We start from the raw sequence: 22614 nt of genomic DNA, 5'->3' as shown, positions 1-22614 counted from the left end.
CTACAGAGAAGAATACTGGAGTGGGTTGCCATTCCCTTTTCCAGGGGAATCTTGCTGACTCAGGGATCAAACCGGGTCTCCTGCACTGCAGGCAGTTCTTTACTGTCTGAGCCACCAGGAAAGCCCCAATTCCCCCTTGTCCATGCCCTATTCCAATATGAGCCCAAACTCTCTTACACTGAAAGATTCCAGTGCAGTAGTCCCCTCCCTTGAATGAAGTCTTCCTGGGCCACTTTAACAAGTCTCATCAAATGTTTTGTTTTTTTTTCCCCCTCTAACAAAGAAAAGGAAGACACCGCTGGGGTTTTGACCCTGAAGAATAGAGAGTCAATTCTTCATTTTCACTGAACACTACTAGCAGCTTCTGATGGACCAGGAAAACTTAACTCGCCAGCTCTCACCTCTTAAGGATTTTTAAAGAAGGTCTATGGGGAACCCTTTTGCAACTAAAAAGAATGAGCCTCCAGGACACCAATTTTGTAAACCCCAATTAGGACCTCGGGATTGAGTTTGCTTGAAATAACTCATTCATTTCTCTGCCATACGATAGGGGGCACCCTTTAACTGATTGAAAACAATTTGTTCTGTAAGTTATTGCTGTGAGTGTGCTCAAGAGCAGGAGAAAAGAAACCACAAAAGTTTAAAAAAAAATTTTTTTTAATGACCCAGTCAAGTTTTAAAACTCCAGGAAGATCAGGAAAGAATGGAAGGGGTAACAGAAAACCAATTAATTGGGCTTCGCGTATTGTCGCTTATTAGCAGCAGCGTTTTAGTAGTCTCCCGACCTGTCTATATTTGTTAGCTCCAGTTTCATTTATTGCCCATAATTATTTTTAGCTGTTTTTTGTCCTTTTCACTTCCACATTTCCCGAATTCTTAAGTGGGTGCCTGCCGCGCTGCAGAGACTGGGGCGTTTGGATATCAGTTTACACGTAACCTTCAGTAAATAATCCGTCAGGGACCCACCCATTGCCTCTCCTCCTTTCCTCTTCGCTGGACAAGTCATCCCCCGCCTTCTCTCCCGGGCAGCGCGGCCGGGATCCAGAGCCCTAGCCTCCTTAACTTCGTTGCTGAAGTTTGCTTTCTGTCCATTGAGAGCCATGCTTCGAGTGATTGTGGAATCTGCCAGCAATATCCCTAAGACGAAATTTGGGAAACCGGATCCTATTGTTTCTGTTATTTTTAAGGGTAAGGTCAAGTTTGCTTCTTTTTCTCCAGTTCTGCTTTGGAATGTTAGTTTCTTGGGTCTCATTCTCTGAAAGTCTGCGTTTGATCAAATCCTCTGAGGCTATAGCTGGAATGTGTTACCTGTACAGGTCAGGGGAGAGGACAGATTTCTGTGGAAGGCATTTGATTTTCCGCAGGGCTTTGAGGCTCATTGAATGACACGATGTTTGAATACTAATAGCCCTTGGAGTAAACCGTGTACCACATTTCAAGTATCAAAATGTTCTGGGGAAAAAATGGTTCTGTGTTGGTTCAGATTAAGAGTTTCAGTAGTCTTGTATACATTTTTATTGCCTCTGCCTGTGAGAAATGGATAAAGGAGGAAAAAGCACAATTAAGTTGTTCGAAGTATCATTACTTGGTAAAACAGCCCTTTGCTGCTTTTATTGTCACTGGGCTTCTGGGAGGGGGAGTAAAGTTATTGTTTTGGTTTGTTTCATGTTATTTTGTGCCTCTTTGCAGTTGTTCTGTATCTCTCCAAAGTTAGGCTGGTTTTTGTGTGTTCTGTAGCTTTTAAACTGCTCCTAGAGGAAAGAGCTCTGAATAATCCAAATTTGCAGTTTAGGCATCTAGTTTGGACTTGCTCTAGTGACTTAGAAATCTCTGGATGTCAGTTTTCTCTTCTGCAAAACAAACGAGGGGGGTGTAGACTAGATCATCTTTAAAAAGATTGTAATTCCAACAGGTGATTTTTCTTAACATTTCATTGCAATGGAGGGGGACAGGAGTGGTTGGAGGGATGGCACACTCTCAGCCTTGGTAGGTCATTCCAGTTTGGGCCGGAGTGGTGTGTCTAAAGCTGAATTTAAGAGCTTTAGCTGGTTCTGTTTGTCCAAGGTCATTGGTAAGATTGCCAGTTCACTCTTTGGCAGGAAAAATGAAAGCGAGTGAGAGAGGAGGGCAGAAAAAGTGGGAGCCTTGATGGGTGTGTGGATCCTGAGCAAACCTCAGCTCGTTTCTCTTTTGCTTGGGGACACTCACTACTTCTCCCTTCCAGTTTCTGAGTAACCTGTGCCTTTCTTCTTTCTTTTGTCCATTTTATCTCTGTTCCTCTTCTGAAATCTCCCCCTCTGAGATGAGCAGGAAAATGCAAGAAATGAAACCCAAAGCTGCCAAATAATTGGTTAGTTAAAAAAGATTTGGGAGACAAAAGTTGGGTTCCTAATGTACAATGTAGTTAAGAATCTGGTTAGTGAGTATCATGTACTCATGTTATATCAGGGTTCCCCTGCATGTGTTCTTTTAAAAAATCTTTTTCTTTTTTTAATTTTATTTTCAAATTTATTTTTATTGCAGTTACATTGGTTTGTAACATTTTATATTTTATATAATATTATATATCTACTTCTGTATGTACTGCAGCATGCTTACCACCAAATAGTTAATTTCCATTTTTCATTACACAGTTGATCCCCGTTACACATTTTGCCTTCCTCCCTACCCCTCCCCTTCTGGTAACCACTATTCTGTTCTCTATATCTACGTGTTTTGGGGTTTTCTTTTTTTTTTTCCATTTGGTTCATTTGTTTTTTTAGTTTGTTTTTTATATTTTGCACATGAGTGAAATCATATCGTGTTAATATTTGTCTTTCTCTGTTTTATGGATTTCATTTAGCATAATACCCTTAAAGTCTATCCATGTTGTTGCAATGGCAAGATTTTACCATTTTTAAAAATTCCAATACTCCATTGCAAATCTATATATACCATATCTTCTTATCCATTCATCCATTGATATGCACTTAGGTTATTTCTATATCTTGGCTATTGTAAATAATGCTGCGATGAACACAGGGGTGTACATGTCTTTTCAAATTCGTTCCGTTCCGTCGCTCAGTCGTGTCCGACTCTTTGCCACCCCATGGACTGTAGCCTACCAGGCTTCTCCGTCCATGGGATTCTCCAGGCAAGAATACTGGAGTGGGTTACCGTTTCCTTCTCCAGGGGATCTTCCCGACCCAGGGATCAAACCCGGGTCTCCCGCATTGGAGGCAGACGCTTTAACCTCTGAGCCACCAGGGAAGCCCCTTTTCAAATTAGTGTTTGTTTATTCTTTAGGTAAATGCCAGAAGTGGGATAGCTGAATTATGTTGCAGTTCTAGTCTTAATTTTTCGAGGAATCTCTAGTCTTTTTCACAGTGACTGGACTAATTCACATCCCCAACAACAATGTATGAAGGTTCCCTTTTTCCACATTTTCACCAACACTTTTTATTTCTCACCTTTTGGATAGCAGCTATTCTGACAGATATGAGATATCTCACTGTGGTTTTGTAAAAAAAATTTTCTTGAAGCAGTTGCATAATTGGGACATAAGATGAAAATTTTGTTTCCTTCACCATTGACATGTAAAGACATGTAAAAATATGTTGGGTTCAATCTGGTAATGTCATGGGGCAAGTCATATAGATTATAAAGGAACTAGAATTTAACACTATACTGAAATCTGATTCATTTGTCTGGAGTGAGTATGCATTGGTCAAAAATTTTAAATGACTACAATTATGTCTGCCTAAGGCTATGAACATAAACACTCAACTGAAAGTGGAAAACTTCAGTTAATGTGGGCCAATATAAGTTATCTAAATTATTACATTTACTAGATTATTTAGCTTCAGTCTCTTTTCTAGTCTCCTTTGGTTGTATAAGTTTAACGGTAAAGTCATTCATTTTAGTCACCTGACAAGCAACCTAATGGCAGAAACAACTCAGCTCCAGAGTAGGAGCATTTGGACTCTGGCTAATGTTGATAGAATAGCCGATGATCCAGATTTTACCAGCCAGGTCTCAAATTTCTCAGTTGTGGGATCATGGGAACTGATCTCCTTGAGATTTCTTTCAGTTTTAAGGTTCTATAATTCTACAGTTCCATATATTGAATAACTGCTCTCAGCAGGGTTTGAAAGGCATTGTGTTAGGCACTAAAGCACAATAATGACTATGGCATTTTTCTTGCTTTCAGTCTATTCCAATAGTTTAAAATATTGATGATAGCAAACCCTTTCCAGACGTGCCTTCCAATTTTGAGCACTGGGTAAGATTAAGGAACATTACGTTCTGACGGAATTGAGGATACTGATGTCACCATATATCCATCAGTTGGAATGGAGCAAAGCCAGATGTGCTTCATGGTGTGGCGTGAGTGAGAAATCAGGAGAGTAAGATGTGGAAAGCCCTAACAGAGGTTCAAGACAGCACCAAAGAAAGCCCCTGAGTTTACTAACTCTATACAGTTTTGATTTTTGAGTACATAAAACAGCAAGATCGGGCAGTAATCAACACTTCTCTTTTCAAGCTGTAGGACTGTAGGAAGAATGGCTAAGTGATGGGAGTGTTAATGGCGATTGCTGTGTAGACACTGAGCCCCCCTGTAGACTGTAGTTGGGAACGTGCAGTACTGACAGCCAACTTTAGAGTTGACTTCAGTCTCTCATGTTCATTCCCCTTCTGAGGCTGAACTCAGGACCTTGTATGAACCAGCAAGATCTGAGGGTTACTGAAGTCCCTGTGGTGTGGATGTCATGGATATTTAACAGTGCAAAAGAAGATTATGGAAACTACAAAGCTCACTCGGGTTTTCACATTCTTAGGGTGCACTCGGTTCTGCAAGCCAACTCTGAATCATCAGAGCAGAGTGCTTGTCTGTCTGTGGTGGCCATTCTCCCTTAAGTCTCACGCATGATTCCTCCAAACATTAAGGTCAAAAAAGTTTGTTTAATATTAAATATTTTTAATTTAAAAATATATGCATGTAGAAACAAAACCGACTAACAATCCAAAGAAGATTATACAACTAAAAAGTGACAATTCTCACCATGTCCCTCCTATCTCTCCAGTCTTGCTACCTAGGGGTAATTATTCTGAATAGTTTGATTTGAATCCTTTCTGATTTTTTGCTAAAGAGTTGTAAGTTTGCTAAAAAGTTGTAATTTTTTGCTAAAAGTTCTAAGTAGCTACTCCCTGTTAGCAAGGAGGCTGCAATGGATATCCTTATAGTGGATCTCCTTGTAAAAGTGAACATTTCTGAAAGACAGATTCCCTGGTGTTTGCCTATGTGTGTATGTCTGTGTATGTATATGTGTGCATTTCTTTTCTTTTAAAGGCAGTCTTGCTGACTGTTGACAATGACTTCCATTTGGAAGTCATCTCCTGCCTCTGTGTCAAATCTCTTGAAAAGATTGGTTGAAAGGAAATTTTCTTGCACACTTTTATATTGTTGTACTTTTACAATGTGGCAACATTGTGTCCATAGTCAACATTTGACTTGGAAAGAGCATAGTTGTAGCAACTACTAACTGTAATCTCATTTGTCCTTATCGCGTCCATTCCATTAGCCAGAATTTTCTCACTTCTGGTCTTGTGTAGCTCTTTGTGATCTTTGTGTGATGGCTCCTGCTTAGTCCAGATGTCACTGAAGAATTGTCATGTTATTGCTTATTTTTCCAGAGATTTGTTATTTCATCTGCACATGTTCTGAGACTGAAATCCTGGTATTTCATTGAGCTTATCAACTTTGTAGTCTTGAGTAAACCATTTAACCTCTCTGAGAATCCCTTTTTCCTGTTTTGAAAAATGGGCCTCTAGTTGCTTATCTGAAAGGAAGTAGATTTGTGAAATTCCCCAAAGATTGTGATTTATGCAATAGAGAATTCTCTACTTTTAGCAAAAACTACTTAGCTACTTGAAAATTTGAAAAAAAAGTTGAGTTAGAAAAGTGATACTTTAAGTAAAGAGAAAAGCTACGAAATTCCAATTAAGAATGGTGAAGTATTAAGAATGGTGAAGATGGGAGAGATCCAGTGGGTCTCATTCACAATCATCTGTGGCCCACACGGTGACCTGCTTTACCCAGACTATACTGTGCTGTGCATGCTTAGTTGCTCAGTCGTGTTCAACTCATTGAGACACCATGGACTGGAACCCGCCAGGCTCCTCTGTCCATGAGGATTCTCCAGGCAAGAATACTGGAGTGGGTTCCCACGCCCTCCTCTAGGGGATCTTCCCAAGCTAGGGATCAAACCTAGGTCTCCTGCATTGCGGGTGGATTCCTACCATCTGAACCACCAGGGAAGTCCAAGAATACTGGAATGGGTAGCCTATCCCTTCTCCAGGCGATCTTCCCAACTCAGGAATCAATCCGGGGTCTCATGTATTGCAGGCAGATTCTATACCAGTCGAGCTACCAGTGAAGCCCATACTGTAGGGCTAATCAAAGATTCCCACTGGCACAAACTGACAACCATGCCACATTGGTACTCTGATAGAACTACTGCATTGTTTTTACGAAACACTGTGGAAGGCAAAAGTGTTCAAGGTACTGAATCATCCCCATCACTTCTGGGAGAACAGGGTTTGGAGACTCTCTGTGGAAAGTGGCCCCACTTTATCAAGGCATGGAAACTCTGAAAGGTACACTTTCCAAAGGCACATTTTATAGACTCACAGTTATTTACAAAGCCACAATTGCCTTTGAAAAACAAATGAGTGTGACTTGTTTTCCTCCTGCACAACAAATCTTAAGTGTATGCCTTTAAGGTATGTCCAGGGGTGCTGGTCTTTGACTGGTTGGGGTTTACTGGTGGGTCCTGCATCCCCATGGGATTTGGCTCTGCCACAGAGGCATGATGCAGGAGGTGGGGGATGCCCTGGTGGCTCAGTGGTAGAGAATGCACGAGACATGGGTTTGATCCCTTGTCTGGGAAGATTCCACATGCTGAGGAGCAAGAGCCTGTGCTCTGCGGCCCGGGAGCCACAACTACTGAGCTTGGGCACCCTAGAGCCTGTGCTCTGCAACAAGAGAAGCCACTGCAATGAGAAGCCTGTGCACTGCAACCAGAGATTAGCACCCACTCACCACAGCTAGAGAAAAGCCAGAGCAGCAACACAGACCCAGCAATGTCAAAAATAAATAAATAAATGATTTAAAAAAAAAATAAGTCATTGAGTTTTTATGTCCTCTGCCACTCTATCATATCACTGATGTTGAATATACATTTTAAAGATTGACCCTGGAAACAATGCTCTGGCAGGAGCTGTAAGACAATAAAGTCATTAATTCTTGGTCTTGAAATGGTCAGAAGTCCACCATTCTCTCTTCTTTCAGGAAGAATTACATTTATTATTCTCTCAGGTGCTTTGTGGATTAGGCTTGGCAAATGGCCAGTTCATACATTTCTGAACACCGAGTCCCTAGCACCTGCTACCCAAGGGCAAATCAGTATCATACTACTTTTTGCTTCCTTGATCCTGGCCAGGAAAATGTGAAGCTGCCAGTTTTACGTTGAAAATTTGTGCATGAAACATTCAGTGTTCTGTAAGGCAGAATGTGTCTGCCATAATATGGCAGTGGTTACTTTACTTTGTAATTCCTATTGAACCGTTGTTCTGTGGAGTAGGGGGTGTGCTTTGAGAGACTCTGAGCAGAGTTTTCTCTTAGAAACAGCTGCTTAGACATTTAAGCTTTATCAGCAAACTTGGCCTTGAGTATTAGGGTAAAAGTTTATTGGACATGAGGATGCAAAAACACTGGGCTTTAGAGTCCGGGAGGCTTAGGAATGAGGATTCCAATGTTCACCTCTTACTTTCTAAGTGCTCATGAGCTAATGAATTAAAACCTTCAGCTGCAGAGTTATTATAGTTCAACTAGGAGTTATTATACCTCCTACCTTGCACGGATGTTTGAGGATGAATACATATATAAAATTGCACCTGGGAATTCCTAAACTCCCTTCCCTATTTGATAACATTTACTTTTACGGAGCCCTAAAATGTGCCAGACAGTATAACAGAAATTAAGTCTAGAAAAATACATATCACATGGTTTGTCTTCCATGTCTAGGGAACCAGCTGGTTGGAACACAAGAATGAGTTACAAACCAGAATAGACATGCAAAAGTTATAATGCAAGAGCAGATGAAAGAGTGGAAATCTTCATGGAGACGGTGTCCTTGAGTTGGTCTTAAAGGATGACAGAAATAATGAAAAGAAAGACATTACAGGTTTGGAACAATACCAGAAAAGGCCAGAGAGCCCCTGTCCTGTGGGGTGAGGTTGACCAAGGAGTATTTGGTGTGATTGGGGTTATGTTTTACTCATAAACCAGCTGGGAGCCACTAGGTAGCATTGTGGATGTTTTAGTTCTAGTCAGGTATAAGAAAAATTGAGGGAAGGAGGAGAAGGGGGCGACAGAGGATGAAATGGTTGGATGGCATCACTGACTCAATGGACACGAGCTTCAGCAAACTCTGGGAGATGGTGAAGGACAGGAAAGCCTGGCATGCCGCAGTCCAAGGGATCACAATGAGTTGCATACGACTAAGCGACTGAACAACAAGAAGACTAAGTAAGGGGTGTACTAGTTGAGACAAGCGCTTCCTAAGACAGAGGGAGCTCATTTCATGGCTAGAATGAGAAGGAAGGAACTAATGTGAACGGTACTAAGGAAGCAGCCCGATTGACCATGCTTTCTCACTCTCTTCTGTGAAATAGGATTAGGGTTAGGGAGTGTTCAGCCTGTGCAGGCCTGCAGGGCTAGGTGGGGCAGCTCAGCCAGAGGCCTACCTGAGGGCTTTGCCTCCCTGAGACTTGAGAGGGAGGTCCACAGAGGTAGAAGAAAAGCACAGAAATGGAAAGTGATAGCAAAGACACATTTTGTTATTCTCCCAAAAGTCAGATGAGGAGTATTTCCTCAACCAAACTGAACTGTGGTCTCACATAAGGTCCTTCTCTTAGGACTCAGTTGTTCCACCATCTAAGGGGTAAGGTGTCCTGTGTGTGTGTGTGCTCTATCACTAAGTCTTGTCTGACTCTTTTGAGACCCTCTGGATTGTGGCCCGCTAGGCTCCTCTGTCCATGGGGTTGCCCATGCAAGAATACTGGCCTGGGTGGCCATTTCCTTATCCAGGGCATCTTCCCAACTCAGGGATCAAACCCGGGTCTCCTGTGTCTTTTGCATTGGAAGGTGGACTCTTTACCACTGAGCCACCTGGGAGTGTCCGTTCCGTTCCGTTCAGTCACTCAGTCGTGTCCGACTCTTTGCGACCCCATGGACTGTAGCCTACCAGGCTTCTCCATCCATGGGATTCTCCAGGCAAGAATAATGGAGTGGGTTACCGTTTGAGTGTCAGCAGTTATTTAATTGCAGGGAACTCAGATTTGCTCAAGGTGGCCACCATACTGTTTTCTATCATGGCTATACTATTTTACATCCCCACAAATAGTGCTAAAAGGGTTCCATCTTCTCCGCATCTTTACCACCACTTGGTATTTTTTGTGTTTTTTTGTTTGTTTCTGTGGTTCGTTTGTTTGGGAATAATAGTCATCCTAATGAGTGTGAACAGTAGATTCTTAGCAACTCTCTGTTAACTTGGATTGTCAGCTCATACTTGCCTCATTAACTCGCAGTGTTAATGAGTGCCAGCCATGAGGCAGCCGTCCTATGACCAGAAGCCTGCCTGTCGGGGCCCAGCAGCAGCTCAAGAGCCTGGTAGCCTCTTGACCAGTGGGGCCCTGGTCTTGTGAGGTCTGTGTAGCTAAGGTTGTGCTGGCAGCCATACCAAAGCAGAAGGCATGTGGGAAATAGCCTTGGTTCCCTGCAGTGCCAGGTCTCCCAGTTGGCCTGGACTCCACAGGGCAAGGCTGGAACCAGAGGGCCCCTATGCTTCTCCCCACAGCAGATCGTAGGAGATAAGAGTAGCCCCAGGTCAGGTGCCCTGTAATCCTCTCCCCTAACATTCTACACTCTTTCGTGGCACTTAGTGGAATATGCAGTTATGTATTTACTGGCTTATTTGATTTCTGTCCACTTCCTCCATCAGACTAGAAGCTTTTGAGCACAGGGGCCATGTCTCTTTCTTCAACACCTTGCTCAGTGCCTGGCAGATAGCAGATGACCAATTAGCAGTGTTGAATGAATGATTCTAGCTCCTCCCTTCAGTCATTCAGTTTAGGATCTCACAGGCCAGGGGAACCAGATGGGACCAAATGATACCAGATCCCTGTGCCCACAAACTACAAAACTGATCCTGAGTGTGTAGTACTTCAGAGTTTCCACATGCTATTTGGGATCCATTAAGCTGCATCTCAAAGGAAACTGGAAGGCGAGGGAGTCTTAGCCTACCTCTGACCTTGATGTTAGGGCTTTGGTCTAATCAATGGCAAGAAATCTCTCTGAATCTCAGTTTTCCTAGTGAAGTGGTTATAAGACCTACCCCTGAAGGTTATAAAAGTCAAATGAGTATTTAAGGTACCTGGACTAAAAATAGATGGTTAGTGCCATCTCGCCTCCTGAAGTTTTGTTTCCTTTGCACATTGCAAAGTGAAAAATTAGTAGGCTAGGTTAGGGACTAAATAAATAATGTTTTCAAATTAAATGAAGACAGTTGAAGCAGAACCTGTTTGCTCTACTTTTATTTATTTATTTCTGGTTGTGCCGCTTATAGGATCTGAGTTCCCCAGCCAGGTACTGAACCTAGGCCCTTGGCAGGGAAAGCTCTGAGTCTTAACCACTGGACTCCATTTAGACTCTGTTCTCCATTTAGAAGGTGAAGCTACAACCTAGAAGAGAGGTCTAGTTGGGGTTCATATCTTGTCAGAACAGCTAGTCGTTATGGTGAGAATAAAGTAGATCATTTCACTAAATGTTTTTTACTTCACTTGGCAGACATTTTTTTGTGTGCCTACTGTGTGCTTGATTGTTCAGAGCATTGCTGTCTAATAGTACCTTCTGTGATAGTGGTGATGTTCAAGATCTGCTGTCTCTAACAGAGCCATGAGACATGTGTGGATGGTGATCACTGAAATGTGGTCAGTGTGACCTGATGAATTGAATTGCTAATATTATTTCATTCAAATTCATTCAAATATTCATGGATACTTGAAGTTGTTGACAACCGTGTTGGACAGCACAGAGAACAGGACAGCCACTGTGGCTATGAGTTCACCATGTCCTCTAACTCACTGTTTCCAGCATCTCTTACCTCAGTTGTCTCATCTCTAAAATGGAGAGGATAATAGTCCCAAAATCGGAAAATAATTACAAAAGAGAAAGCATGTAGGAAGTGCTTTAAGTATTAGTTGCTGCTTAGGCCTTCTGGAGATGTTGGCATGGTGGGTAACAACTAATTACTCCACCACCACCATTTACTAAATTCTCACTCTGTGCTCAGACCTGTGTGTATTATCCGATTTCACCTTCACATCGTTTTCAAGAAGTATCACATAGAACCAGACATCCTGGAGTGTGAAGTCAAGTGGGCCTTAGGAAGCAATAGTATGAACAAAGCTAGTGGAGGTGATGGGATTCCAGCTGAGCTATTTCAAATCCTAAAAGATGATGCTGTGAAAGTGCTGCACTCAATATGCCAGCAAATTTGGAAAACTCAGCAGTGGCTACCGACTGGAAAAGGTCAGTTATCATTCCAGTCCCAAAGAAGGGCAATGCCAAAGAATGCTCAAACTACCACACGATTGTCCTCATATCACATCCTAGCAAGATAATGCTCAAAATCCTTCAAGCTAGGCTTCAACAGTACGTGAACCAAGAAATTCCAGATGTACAAGCTGGATTTAGGAAAGGCAGAGGAACCAGAGATCAAATTGCCAACATCTGTTGGATCTTAGAAAAAGCAAGGGAATTCCAGAAAAACATCTGCTTCATTGACTGTGCTAAAGCCTTTGACTGTGTGGATCACAACAAACTGTGGAAGATTCTTAAAGAGATGGTCATACCAGACCATCTTACCTGTCTCCTGAGAAACCTGCATGCAGGTTAAGAAGCAACAGTTAGAGCTGAACATGGAACAACTGACTGGTTCAAAACTGGGAAAGGAGTACAACAAGGATTGTAACCCTGCTTATTTAACTTATATGCAGGTACATCTTGTGAAACACCAGGTTGGATGAATCACAAGCTAGAGTCAAGATTGCTGGGAGAAATGTCAACAGCCTCAGATATGCAGATAATACCGTTTTAGTGGCAGGAAATGAAGAGGAATTAAAAAGCTTCTTGATGAGGGTGAAAGATACAAGTGAAAAAGCTGGCTTAAAACTCAACATTCAAAAACTAAGATTATGGCATCCGGTCCCATGACTTCATGGCAAACAGAAGGGGAAAAAGTGGAAGCAGTGACAGATTTTATTTTCTTGGGCCCCAATATCACTGTGTGTGGTGACTGCAGCCATGAAATTAAAAGACGCTTACTCCTTGGAAGGAAAGCTATGATAAACCTAGACAACATATTAAAAAGTAGAAACATCACTTTGCTGACAAAGGTCTGTATAGTCAAGGCTATGGTTTTTTCCAGTAGTCATGTATGGATGTGAGAGTTGAACCATAAAGAAGGCTAAACACTGAAGAACTGATGATTTTGGACTGTGGTGCTGGAGAGAACTCTTGAGAGTCCCTTGGACTGCAAGGAGATCAGCCAATCCTAAAGAAAATCAACCCTGAATATTCATTGGAAGGACTGATGCTGAAGCTGATGCTCCAGTACTTTGGCCACCTGATGCAAAGAGGCGATTCATTGGAAAAGACCCTGATGCTGGGAAAGACTGAGGGCAAGAAGAAGGGGCAACAGAGGATGAGGTGGCTGGATGGCATCACTGACTCAATGAACAGGAGTTTGAGCAGACTCTGGGAAATAGCCAAGAACAGGGAAGCCTGGTGTGCTGCAGTCCATGGGGTCACAGTCAGACATGACTTAGAGACTGAACAACAACAACAAGGTATTATTGTGATCTTCATTTTACCCATGAGGAAATTGAGGCAGAGACAGATTAGAATTCAACCGGGACTCTGATTCCAAAACCTCCGTGTGTCTTCTTGGAGGTCATTGTAGTTACAGAGAAAAAACATAATGTGTACCTTAAATATCCAAGTCAAATTATGACCCTTCCTCCCTCCTCTGAACAAATTGAGTTGTTTTGTCTGCCAGGTCATCTGAACTCAGTCTAAGAGAGGAAGACTGTGTACCAAGAACAAAAGAACTTAAAAAAAAAAAGAAAAAAACAAAACCCGGCCCTTCTGTGGTGAGTTTCCACAGGGTACAAAAGCCTTTAGGACTGTGCTGTGACTCAGAAGCTCAGAGCTAACATAACTTCTCAGTGAATCAGTTCCTCTGAGAGTCAAGTGGGAGCCATTTTATTAGTGGAGACCACAACTCTTATCTTATGTAAAATAGTAAGATCCTAATACGTGAATGGCAGGGTGAGTTTCCACTTCTTATTACCTTAGTTTTCCGGATTTTTATTTTCATCATCTTATCATTGCAACAGGATAACTTATGTTTTGTTTTTTTTTTAATCCCTTTCCTTATCTCTCTTTCATTATTTAAAAAAAGGAAAAAAATGTTCCTTGTGCTTGAAGTGAAGTGAAGTCGCTCAGTCGTATCCAACTCTTTGCAACCCCATGGACTGTAGCCCACCAGGCTCCTCAGTGCATGGAATTTTCCAGGCCAGAGTACTGGAGTGGGTTGCCATTTTGTTCTCCAGGGGATCTTCCCAACCCAGGGATCGAACCCGGGTCTCCCACACTGCAGGCAGACGCTTTACCATCTGAGCCACCAGGGAAAGCCCTTGTGCTTCCCTCTCCTCATTGCTGGAATTCACTGCCTGGGCAGTCCCTGTCTCTCTCCACCCTCTTTTTCCCTTCTGTTTCTTCCCACTGCTCCTCTTAAACATAAACTCATTCAGCAAATCCTGGTCAAGCGTGTACTTTGCCAGGCTGTGGTCTCAGCACTACAAGTCAGATGGGAAAGAAGCCAGACTTGACCACTGCATGCATGCAGCTTATAGTCTAGCTGTAGATCCAGGAAGAGTTCAGTGAATTCAGAGTTAAAGAAGTTTAATTTCCTGGAAAGGAAGCATTATTTTTGCAGATTATATTGATGACCAGCTATGAAGTGTTGCACTAAAGCTTCACGTAGATGCATTCATTTATTTCTCACCAAAAAAATAAAAAATTGAAATCCCTCACTTTATAGCACAAGAAGCCAAGTGTTGGGGAGAATAAGTTGCCTTGTTTAAGATCCCGCACTAGGTTCTAGGTGGGGCTGGCTCACAGGGGCCCACCCTGAGGCTGTAACATTCACTCCTACCTGATGACACTGTCTTTTGGTCACACCTGCATTTGACCTACCCTGGGGTAACTAGTGCACCAGGGGTTAAGGGTTTAGATCCCTAAACCTGATAATCTAGGTTCTGCATCTGATCAGATCAGCGATAGGGCCTGGGGCAGTGGTTCCTTGAAGCCAGACACTTCAGACTTCAGAGGCCTTGCTCCAGGCCCAAAATGACCTCCAACTTGTCCCAGTGTGCTGGACACATTCTGATGGCCTCCAGGTGCAACATGGCCTGAGGAAGGAGCCTCCTGCTAGGGCCCTTACAGTGTAAAGCCATTTCTTGGGCTTTCTCGTGTTTGTTCTTCACAACAACTCTAGCAGGTGTCCAGGACATGATTGTTTATACTCATTTCACAGATGAGGACCTTGAGTCTCAGAGAGGACAAAAGTAACCAAAGCAGGGTGACCAGGAAGAGGCAAGGACCAGAAGCCCAGACCCAAGACTCTTTTGCCCAGGCACCTTCCCACTGCATTGTGGGTGTCTGGCTTTCTTTGTGCTTGGCATCTCTCTTGCGTTTCTACCCTCCAGCCCCTTCCACTACCAAGCAGCCACCCATGGACACCTCCAATTCCCAGCTTTCCATCATACTTGCAGCAGCTGATCAGCCTGGCTGACTCAAGAGCCCAGGGGCCACAGCCATTCTCAACACAGAAAGGAGGGGTGGGTGCAGTGGATCAAAACCGCTGGCAATGGCACAAGTCTCATTTAAAGAGATGATTAATTATGGAACACCAAGCCCTGAGGCTGAGCATCATAATTCAGCTAAAATTATTGCCCAGGAGGGTAAGGATGGAATTAGCAAGATTTTGATTCAGAGATTTGTGCTTATTTTCAAAATTCTTTTCTGTGACTATTTTCTCTTGATAACAGTTTCTTGGAGTCAGAAACCCAGAGGGCGTAGGTCCTCTTCATGTTGTCTGATGGAGGCCATTTATGATTCTGACTCTAATCCTACGCAGAGGCATGTCCCCTGTGTCCTAACACTTTCATTCTCTCTCCTTTGATCCTCAGCCCTGCAAAGAGGCCTTTTACATCCCCCTCTGCAGGACACTGAGGCCTTGAGGAGCCCTTTTGAAACTGTTTTAAAATTTTGTTTTAGTCACTAAGTCCTGTCTGACACTTTTGCCACCCCATGGACTGTAGCTCTTGGGTAAACTCCTGAAGTTGGTGATGGACAGGGAGGCCTGGTGTGCTGCGGTCCATGGGGGTCACAGAGTCGGACACGACTGAGTGACTGAACTGAACTGGACTGTATAGCTCACCAGGCTCCTCTGTCCATGGAATTCTCCAGTCAAGAATACTGGAGAGGGTTGTCATTTCTTTCTCTAGGGGACCTTTCCGACCCAGGGATTGAACCCACGTCTCTTATATCTCCTGCACTGGCAGATGGATTCTTTACCACTGAGCCACCAGGGAAGCCCTTTGAAACTCTTAGAATGCCTATCTCTTCAAGCAGGGTCCAAAGTGAATCTGCAGAGCACCAGGCCTAAATGACTACCAAATTATGTCTCAGAAACATGCCAGGCAGAGGTGCGAGAGGTTAAGAGTCTTAGGAGCCAGAACACCTGCATGGAGAGTTCTGGATTTCTTACTAGTAGGTGAGCCTGGAGAAGCTCCTTAATTATATTGTGCTGTTGCTGCTGCTGCTGCTAAGTCGCTTCAGTCGTGTCTGACTCTGTGCGACCCCATAGATGGCAGCCCACCAGGCTCCCCCGTCCCTGGGATTCTCCAGGCAAGAGCACTGGAGTGGGTTATATTGTGCTACTGGGCATAAATAAGGATTTTAATAGCAACAGGTGACATACAGAGCCCTTTGAAGAATGCCTGGCATATTTTGAGCCCCCAAATTTGGTACCATTTCTTCTGGGCGTTAGGTCCCAATATTTATGAATGAGGAAATCTAGGTATAGAGAGTTGGAGTCAGTGCCCAAGGTCATCCAGCTGGTAAGTGGTGAAAATGTGGCAGGTCACTGGCACCCTCAGCCTGAGGTGGCAGTGAGGAGCACAGGTTTGGAAATGAGGCAGGCTTGGGGCTGAAGCTGAGCTCTCCCACTCAGTAGCTGTGTGATCCTGAGCAAATCAGTTAACATTCCTGAACCTCAGTCTCATCTGCAAAATGGAGATATTAGTACCTCCCTGTTGACCACACCCCCAGGCCTTGCCCAGCTTCAAGGCTGAAGACAGACCCCAGAGTCAGCAACAGAGACATGAGTGGTTTAATGGAGAGGGGAGGTTACATGTCTGAAGCCAGGTCCTGGAGCAACACTCACCTTGCAGCAGATGCCTGGAAGGATGTGTTGGCAGTCTTTGCTCCAGGGGATGGGAGAGGGAGGGGAACTTACCAGTTACAGAGGAATTGATGTCAGGTGGGCTCATTAGTTACTAGGGACAATGGCTAGCTGGAGCCTGGGGCAAGTACCCAGGAAGGTCAGTCAGGTGAGTAAGATATAGGTGAAGCAGGGGATGGTCAGAGAGCAAGACAACAGCCACCTTAAGTGAAAACCAAGGGTGGCTCCCTGTATCGTATCTGTGGTATCTGGCTGCAGTGCCCTCTACATACCTGACCCCAGAGATATCGCTGAAGAGGGGCAGACAAAGATTGTAAGCGTTGTGCAGGGTATGTAAGGGTGAGTGTATGGCCAGGCCACTCCAGATGGCTGTTCTCTTGCTGTCTGTATATCCCCTGCCCAACCAGTTCCTGCTTCACCTGCACCCTATGCACACAACTGACCATCCTACTGCTTGCCCTAGGTCCCAGCTGGTGATTGTTCTTATCAAAGGGGCTGTAAGGGGCATGCCCCTCTGCGGTTTCCCTGGTAACTAATGGGCCCACCTGGCCTCAATTCCAGCCCTGGGAGTCAAGGCTGCCGCCATATTCTGCCTGTTGTCTGCTGCACACGGTGGGGTGTTGCTCCAGGACCTTACTTCAAACGTGTACGCTCCCTGGTTCATTAAACCACTGATGTCTCTGTTGTTGACTCTGGGCTGTTTCTTCAGTCTTGAAGCTGGGCAAGCAACAGGCTTTGTGGGCTTTCAGGGTTTGGCCCAACAATTGGCAGAGCAGCCAGGAGACTGAGGAAACTCCCGTGAGTGCAGAGATGTTGGGAAATACAGGACAGGGAATGGAAAGTTGTGGGGGTCATCCACTAGCATTTGGGGCCCAAAAGTTGAGGGGGTCATCCCAGAAGTTATGAGACCTGGGGGGCTGTCCTTGGTGAATGGGGGCTGCCAAGAGATCTGTAGAAAAATGGCCTCTAATGACTGCTGTTGTATCAAAGGGAGGCTTTGGTAATTGGCTAAGTCAGCTTTCTAGAAGGAATTGGTATTCCTCCTTGTTCCTTTTATATGTCAATTATCTATGTGGCCTCTCTGGAACTTTAATCTTATGCGATCTTAAAGAGTAGAGGAGTAAAAAGAACTTTTAGGTAAATTCTATAGAAATAATTATACTTTGGGAATGTCTGTCTGAAATAGTCTCTCCAGATTTTAGTGACTTGAAAATTTTAGACTTGAAACTAAAGTTGAAAGACGAGTATTCATGCATCATTTCAAATAGGATAAAATATTGGAACATTAATTTCCAGGCAGGTCTAAGTTTACCTACCTTTGCCTGCTTACAAGTGGGGAACCGAAGCATGAAATTTTTCAATCGGGAAGTGAACAATTCTTGGTTTTTGCCAGAGACTGAGGTTTTCAAGGGTTAAGATTATAATCAGTCTTAATTCTTGTAACCATTTCCTTATCAATTACATTATGATCAGGTGTTTAACTGTGCCTTTTTACATTTTTTTTGTCATTTATGGATAGTTCTTGTTTTACTTGATGCTTTTGCAAAAGTGCTTCATCTTCAAGAAGATTCACATAGGAAGGACGTTTTGACAGGTATAGGCCTCTAATAAATTTCAGATCATACTGCTGAACTGTGTAAAAAATTAAAGGATCCTAATGGAAAACTTGATGGCTTCATAGAAGTTAACAAAAGGATTGGTTACTGAGTAAAGTGGTGAATATGGTTATAACGTCTATGGGTTTTGTCTGGAATGTTACTGGTTTTGATCTGTGTTTTCCAGGTAGAGGGAAGCCCTTCCCATTAAGTTAGTTATGACTTACAACAATTTTGTAAACTACACCTGTGGGTAGAATTGAATCATTTTTCTTTTCTCTCTGCCTGGTTCTGCCAGAAAGTGGAGACTCTTGGGTTCTGAGCAGCCTTAGCTGGTGAATGGGAAAGACTCTCCTGTCATGTGCAGGAATCTCAGTATCTTGGAGACCTCTAGAACAAAGAATTCCCCTGAGATGGAGTCTGATAGCAGGTCTTTGGCATGGCTTTCCTGGCCCTGAGAGGCCTTTGGGGAATTCAGTCTGACACTCCTTCTGAGGAGTTAGACCACAGCCAGTTTGGAGGAGCTATTGTGGTCAATTGACCAGACGTATTTTGCAAACAAATTAGTCTTGGTTAGGTTATGTTTGGTGGAGATGAGGGTAATTTTAAAGAGAGTAAAATTCTGTCTTGCGTTCGTTGCGTTGCGTTCGGTCGCTCAGTCGTGTCCGACTCTTTGCGACCCCGTGGACTGTAGCCTACCAGGCTTCTCCGTCCATGGGATTCTCCAGGCAAGAATACTGGAGTGGGTTACCGTTTCCTTCTCCAGGGGATCTTCCCGACCCAGGGATCGAACCCGGGTCTCCCGCATTGGAGGCAGACGCTTTAACCTCTGAGCCACCAGGGAAGCCCCCTAAAATTCTGTCTTGGTGAATGTTAAATTCTAGTTCTGTTAATTGAGGTCTGTATTTATGAAAGTTATTGTGCTGCTGCTGCTGCTAAGTCACTTCAGTCGTGTCCGACTCTGTGTGACCCCATAGACGGCAGCCCACCAGGCTCACCTGTTCCTGGGATTCTCCAGGCAAGAACACTGGAGTGGGTTGCCATTGTGCTAGCCATACTTTTTTGCCCTGATGTTCTGGTTGTGAAGAAAATTGTCTAGTGAAATTGCCAGAGTACAACTACTTATTAAGTGTTACACTGCTTGCTTTTTAAGTTTGTTGCTAAAAGCACAGGTAGGACTTCCCTGGTGGTCCAGTAGCTAAGACTCTGCACCCCTAATGCAGGGGGCCTGGGTTCCATCCTTGGTCAAGGAACTAGATGTCATATGTGGGAACTGAGAATTCACGTGCTGCAACTAAGATCTGGCACAGCAACATAAATATTAAAAAAATAAAAGCATATGTACAATGTTTGTGTGACAATTGGTTGGTTGTTATTGTTTGGTCACTAAGTCGTGTCTGACTCTATTGTACCCTGTGGACTGTAGTCCACCAGGCTCCTGTGCGTGGGATTTCCCAGGCAAGAATACTAGAGTGGGTTGCCATTTCCTTCTCCAGGGGATCTTCCTGACCCAGGGATCGAACCTACGTCTCCTGCACTGGTGGGCAAAGTCTTTACCACTGAGCCACCAGGGAAGACCTGAAAATTGGATATAAGTGATAAAATGTATAGCTTATGACGTGTTTCCCCATTACCATACCTCTGAGCCTGTTCATGAGATTGGGTTATTTTCCTCTAATGTGAAAACCAGTGGTGAGCTGTCTGTATTGTATCTGTGGTGTTTGGTTGCAGTGCCCTCTACATACCTGACCCCAGGGATATTGCTATAGAGTGGGCAGACCAAGATTGTAAGGGTTGTGCAGGGTATGTCAGGGTGGAGGTAGGTCAGGCCACTGCAGATGGCTGTTGTCTTGCTCTCTGTACATCCCCTGCTTGACCAGTGCTTGTTTTATCTAAACTTATTTGACCTTCCCATTTACTTGTCCAGGGCCCAGCTGGTGATTGTTCTTATCAAAGGGGCATGCTTTTCTGCTGGTTTCCCTGGTAACTAATGAGCCCACCTAATGTCAATTCCCCTATAACTGGTACCCTCCCCTCCCTCCTCATCCCTAGGAGGGAAGACTGCGCCATGTTCTACCCACTGTTCATGGCACGTAGTGGGGTGTCGCTCCAGGACCTTACTTCAGATGTGTAAGCTCCCCCCATCCGGTAAACCATCAACGGTCTCTGTTGTTGACCCTGGGCTCTTTCTTCAGTCTTGAAGCTGGGTAACCACAAGCCTGGTAGGCCTGTGGGGTGCAGCCCAACACTCCCTCAGAAGGATTTGATAGCACTATGTAGGCACTAATAGGATTTGATAGGCACCTTAAAGTGCCCCGCACAGAAAGGATTCCCAAACACAAACGAAGAAACCAAAGAAGCACATGGTTCAGTTCTCCACTGAGACAGCTGATCCAGGTGCCTGGCCCACCTGGGCTCCATCTGTCTGCCGCCCAGGCAGTCGGCAGGGCTGGACCACACCCCAGGGTCAGCTTTTAGGAAGCAGATTCTGCTTGACTGGGCTTCACCACAACTCCCTTCAGGATTTGACTTTGATCCAAGAGTTTGTGTACCTGAAAGGGCAGCTCCAGAGGCTACTGGGGCACTGGGTGCAGGAAGCGGAGCAGCCTGCTTTTCTGTCTGGGTTTTCCTTTTACAGCAGAGATATCAGTGAGGCTTTCAGTAAATGTACAAAACAGCCTCACTTTGTGTTGCAGTTGCCGTTTGGCCAAAACACCTTTCTCCTAGAACTCGTTTAGCAACATCTCCTGCAGGAGTAATGCAGTCAGGGTTGGGAAACAGAGATGCTCCTTCAGCCAGATCAACTGGGATGGGCCCCCTGTCTCTGTGCTCCCCTGAGTCCCTCTAAAATCCGAGGGGCAGAGGAGTCTCCTGTTGGCCCTTCCCAGAGCTTTCCCTGCTCCTGATTCTTGTCAAAGTTCCTTCAGAGGCTGGTAGCTGTCAGGCTCACTGCCAGGGAAGAGCACTACCCACATGCCAGCTGCCTCTGGCAGGCCTCCGAGGCCTGGAACTGAGCCATGTGGCAGAATTGCTCCGCCAGGGCTGTGCCCAGGCCACTTCCTTTAGTCACTGGGGCCCTGACCTCCAGGGAGGGCTCCACACCTGGGAAACCTTCTGGAGTCTGCAAGGGGTGCTGCTTGGGTGCTGTGAGAAGAAATAATAGTTCCTGGTGGATTAGTGCTTACCCTGTGCTGGATTCTGTATTGAGCACTTTGTACTTATTTTCTTAATCTCTAAAACAACTTGAATCATAAGACTTACATGAACTTATCAAGTCCAGTTCACTCAGATCATGGAGAAATGACTCTGGCAGGGGGGATAATAATATTAATAAAATACAGTCCCAGCTTTTAAGAATTCACCATCTGATCTTAATCCTCCAATTTTGGAAATTACTTTGTGTCTTTATCTTCTAGAGTTTGAATCCTTGCTCTGCCACTCACTAGCTGTGTCACCTCTGAGAAGGGGCTTACCCCATCTGTCTTTTGGTTTCTTCCTCAGTAACTAGAGATGATCATAATAGAACTGGCCTCTTAGGGTTGGTGTGAAGATTAAATGAGACAGTCATGGGAAGCACTGGGGACAGTGACTAGTTGACAGCACTTAATCATTGCTAACCATGTGTGGAAAGGCTTGGGGGCAAGGAGAGTCTGAAATTTTAGGCCAAATAGAGGATGCCTTTTTGTATGTGAATATTTCTCAAAACACAGGGGGCATAATTAAGGACCAAGAGAAGATGCAGAAGTATTTCTGAATGGGAAGTCAAGTTTAGATGAATGGCTGGTCTACCTTGCCTACCAAAGAGCTGGGGCTTCGCTGGTGGCTCAGACAGTAAAGAGTCTGCCCACAGTGCAGAATGTAGACTCCCCACAATGCAGTCTGCCCACCGGTTTGATCTCTGGGTCTGGAAGATCCTTGGAGAAGGGAATGGCTACCCACTCCAGTATTCTTGGCTCGAGAATTCCATGGACAGAGGAGCCTGGCCGAACATGACTGAGTGACTAATACTTTCACTTCCACCAAAGAGCTGAGTTACAAGTGGAAGCTTTGTAAATAGCACTCCCACTTCTCCTGGGGCTATCGCAGTAAGATGCAGCAGTCTAACCAGTCAGGACTTGGGGGGACTTCATAAAACTCATGTTCTATTGAACCTGGTGAAAATCTTAGAGCTCCTCTAGTCAAAATTTCCTAGTCCATCAAAGAGGTACTCTGAGTTTAGTGGTTGAGCCTTATGTCTCCTTGATAACAGCTCAGAGAAATGGAGAGTTCCCTGATTTGAAAGTCCAGTCAGAAAAGCTGGACCAATACCTGCTTTCTCCTTGCAGGGTTGTTAGGATCAATGAGATGTTGGTTTTGAAGTATGTAAAATCTGTTACCGTTGTAAT

General features: G+C 44.3%; 1 protein-coding gene across 2 annotated transcripts in view; it reads left to right on the top strand.

The window, feature by feature from the left end:
• Positions 1-884: 884 nt before the first annotated feature.
• The window catches only part of MYOF (myoferlin), a 188929-nt gene continuing 167199 nt past the window's right edge, over positions 885-22614 (top strand). The window contains exon 1 of one of the 2 annotated variants that reach the window (XM_088842143.1): positions 885-1188. In XM_088842143.1, the coding sequence (XP_088698269.1) occupies positions 1101-1188 (88 nt within the window). In that variant the 5' untranslated portion in view covers positions 885-1100. The remainder of the gene's footprint in view (positions 1189-22614) is intronic. The other variant, XM_055425068.2, reaches the window with a different exon arrangement.

Source organism: Moschus berezovskii, chromosome 12 (genome assembly GCF_049115385.1).
Source record: "Moschus berezovskii isolate FMDL1 chromosome 12, NW_MosBer_1.0, whole genome shotgun sequence".
In the NCBI taxonomy this organism is placed as follows: Eukaryota; Metazoa; Chordata; class Mammalia; order Artiodactyla; family Moschidae; genus Moschus; species Moschus berezovskii.
Note: the sequence above shows the minus strand (reverse complement) of the source record. Positions and strands in the feature narration are given on the sequence as shown.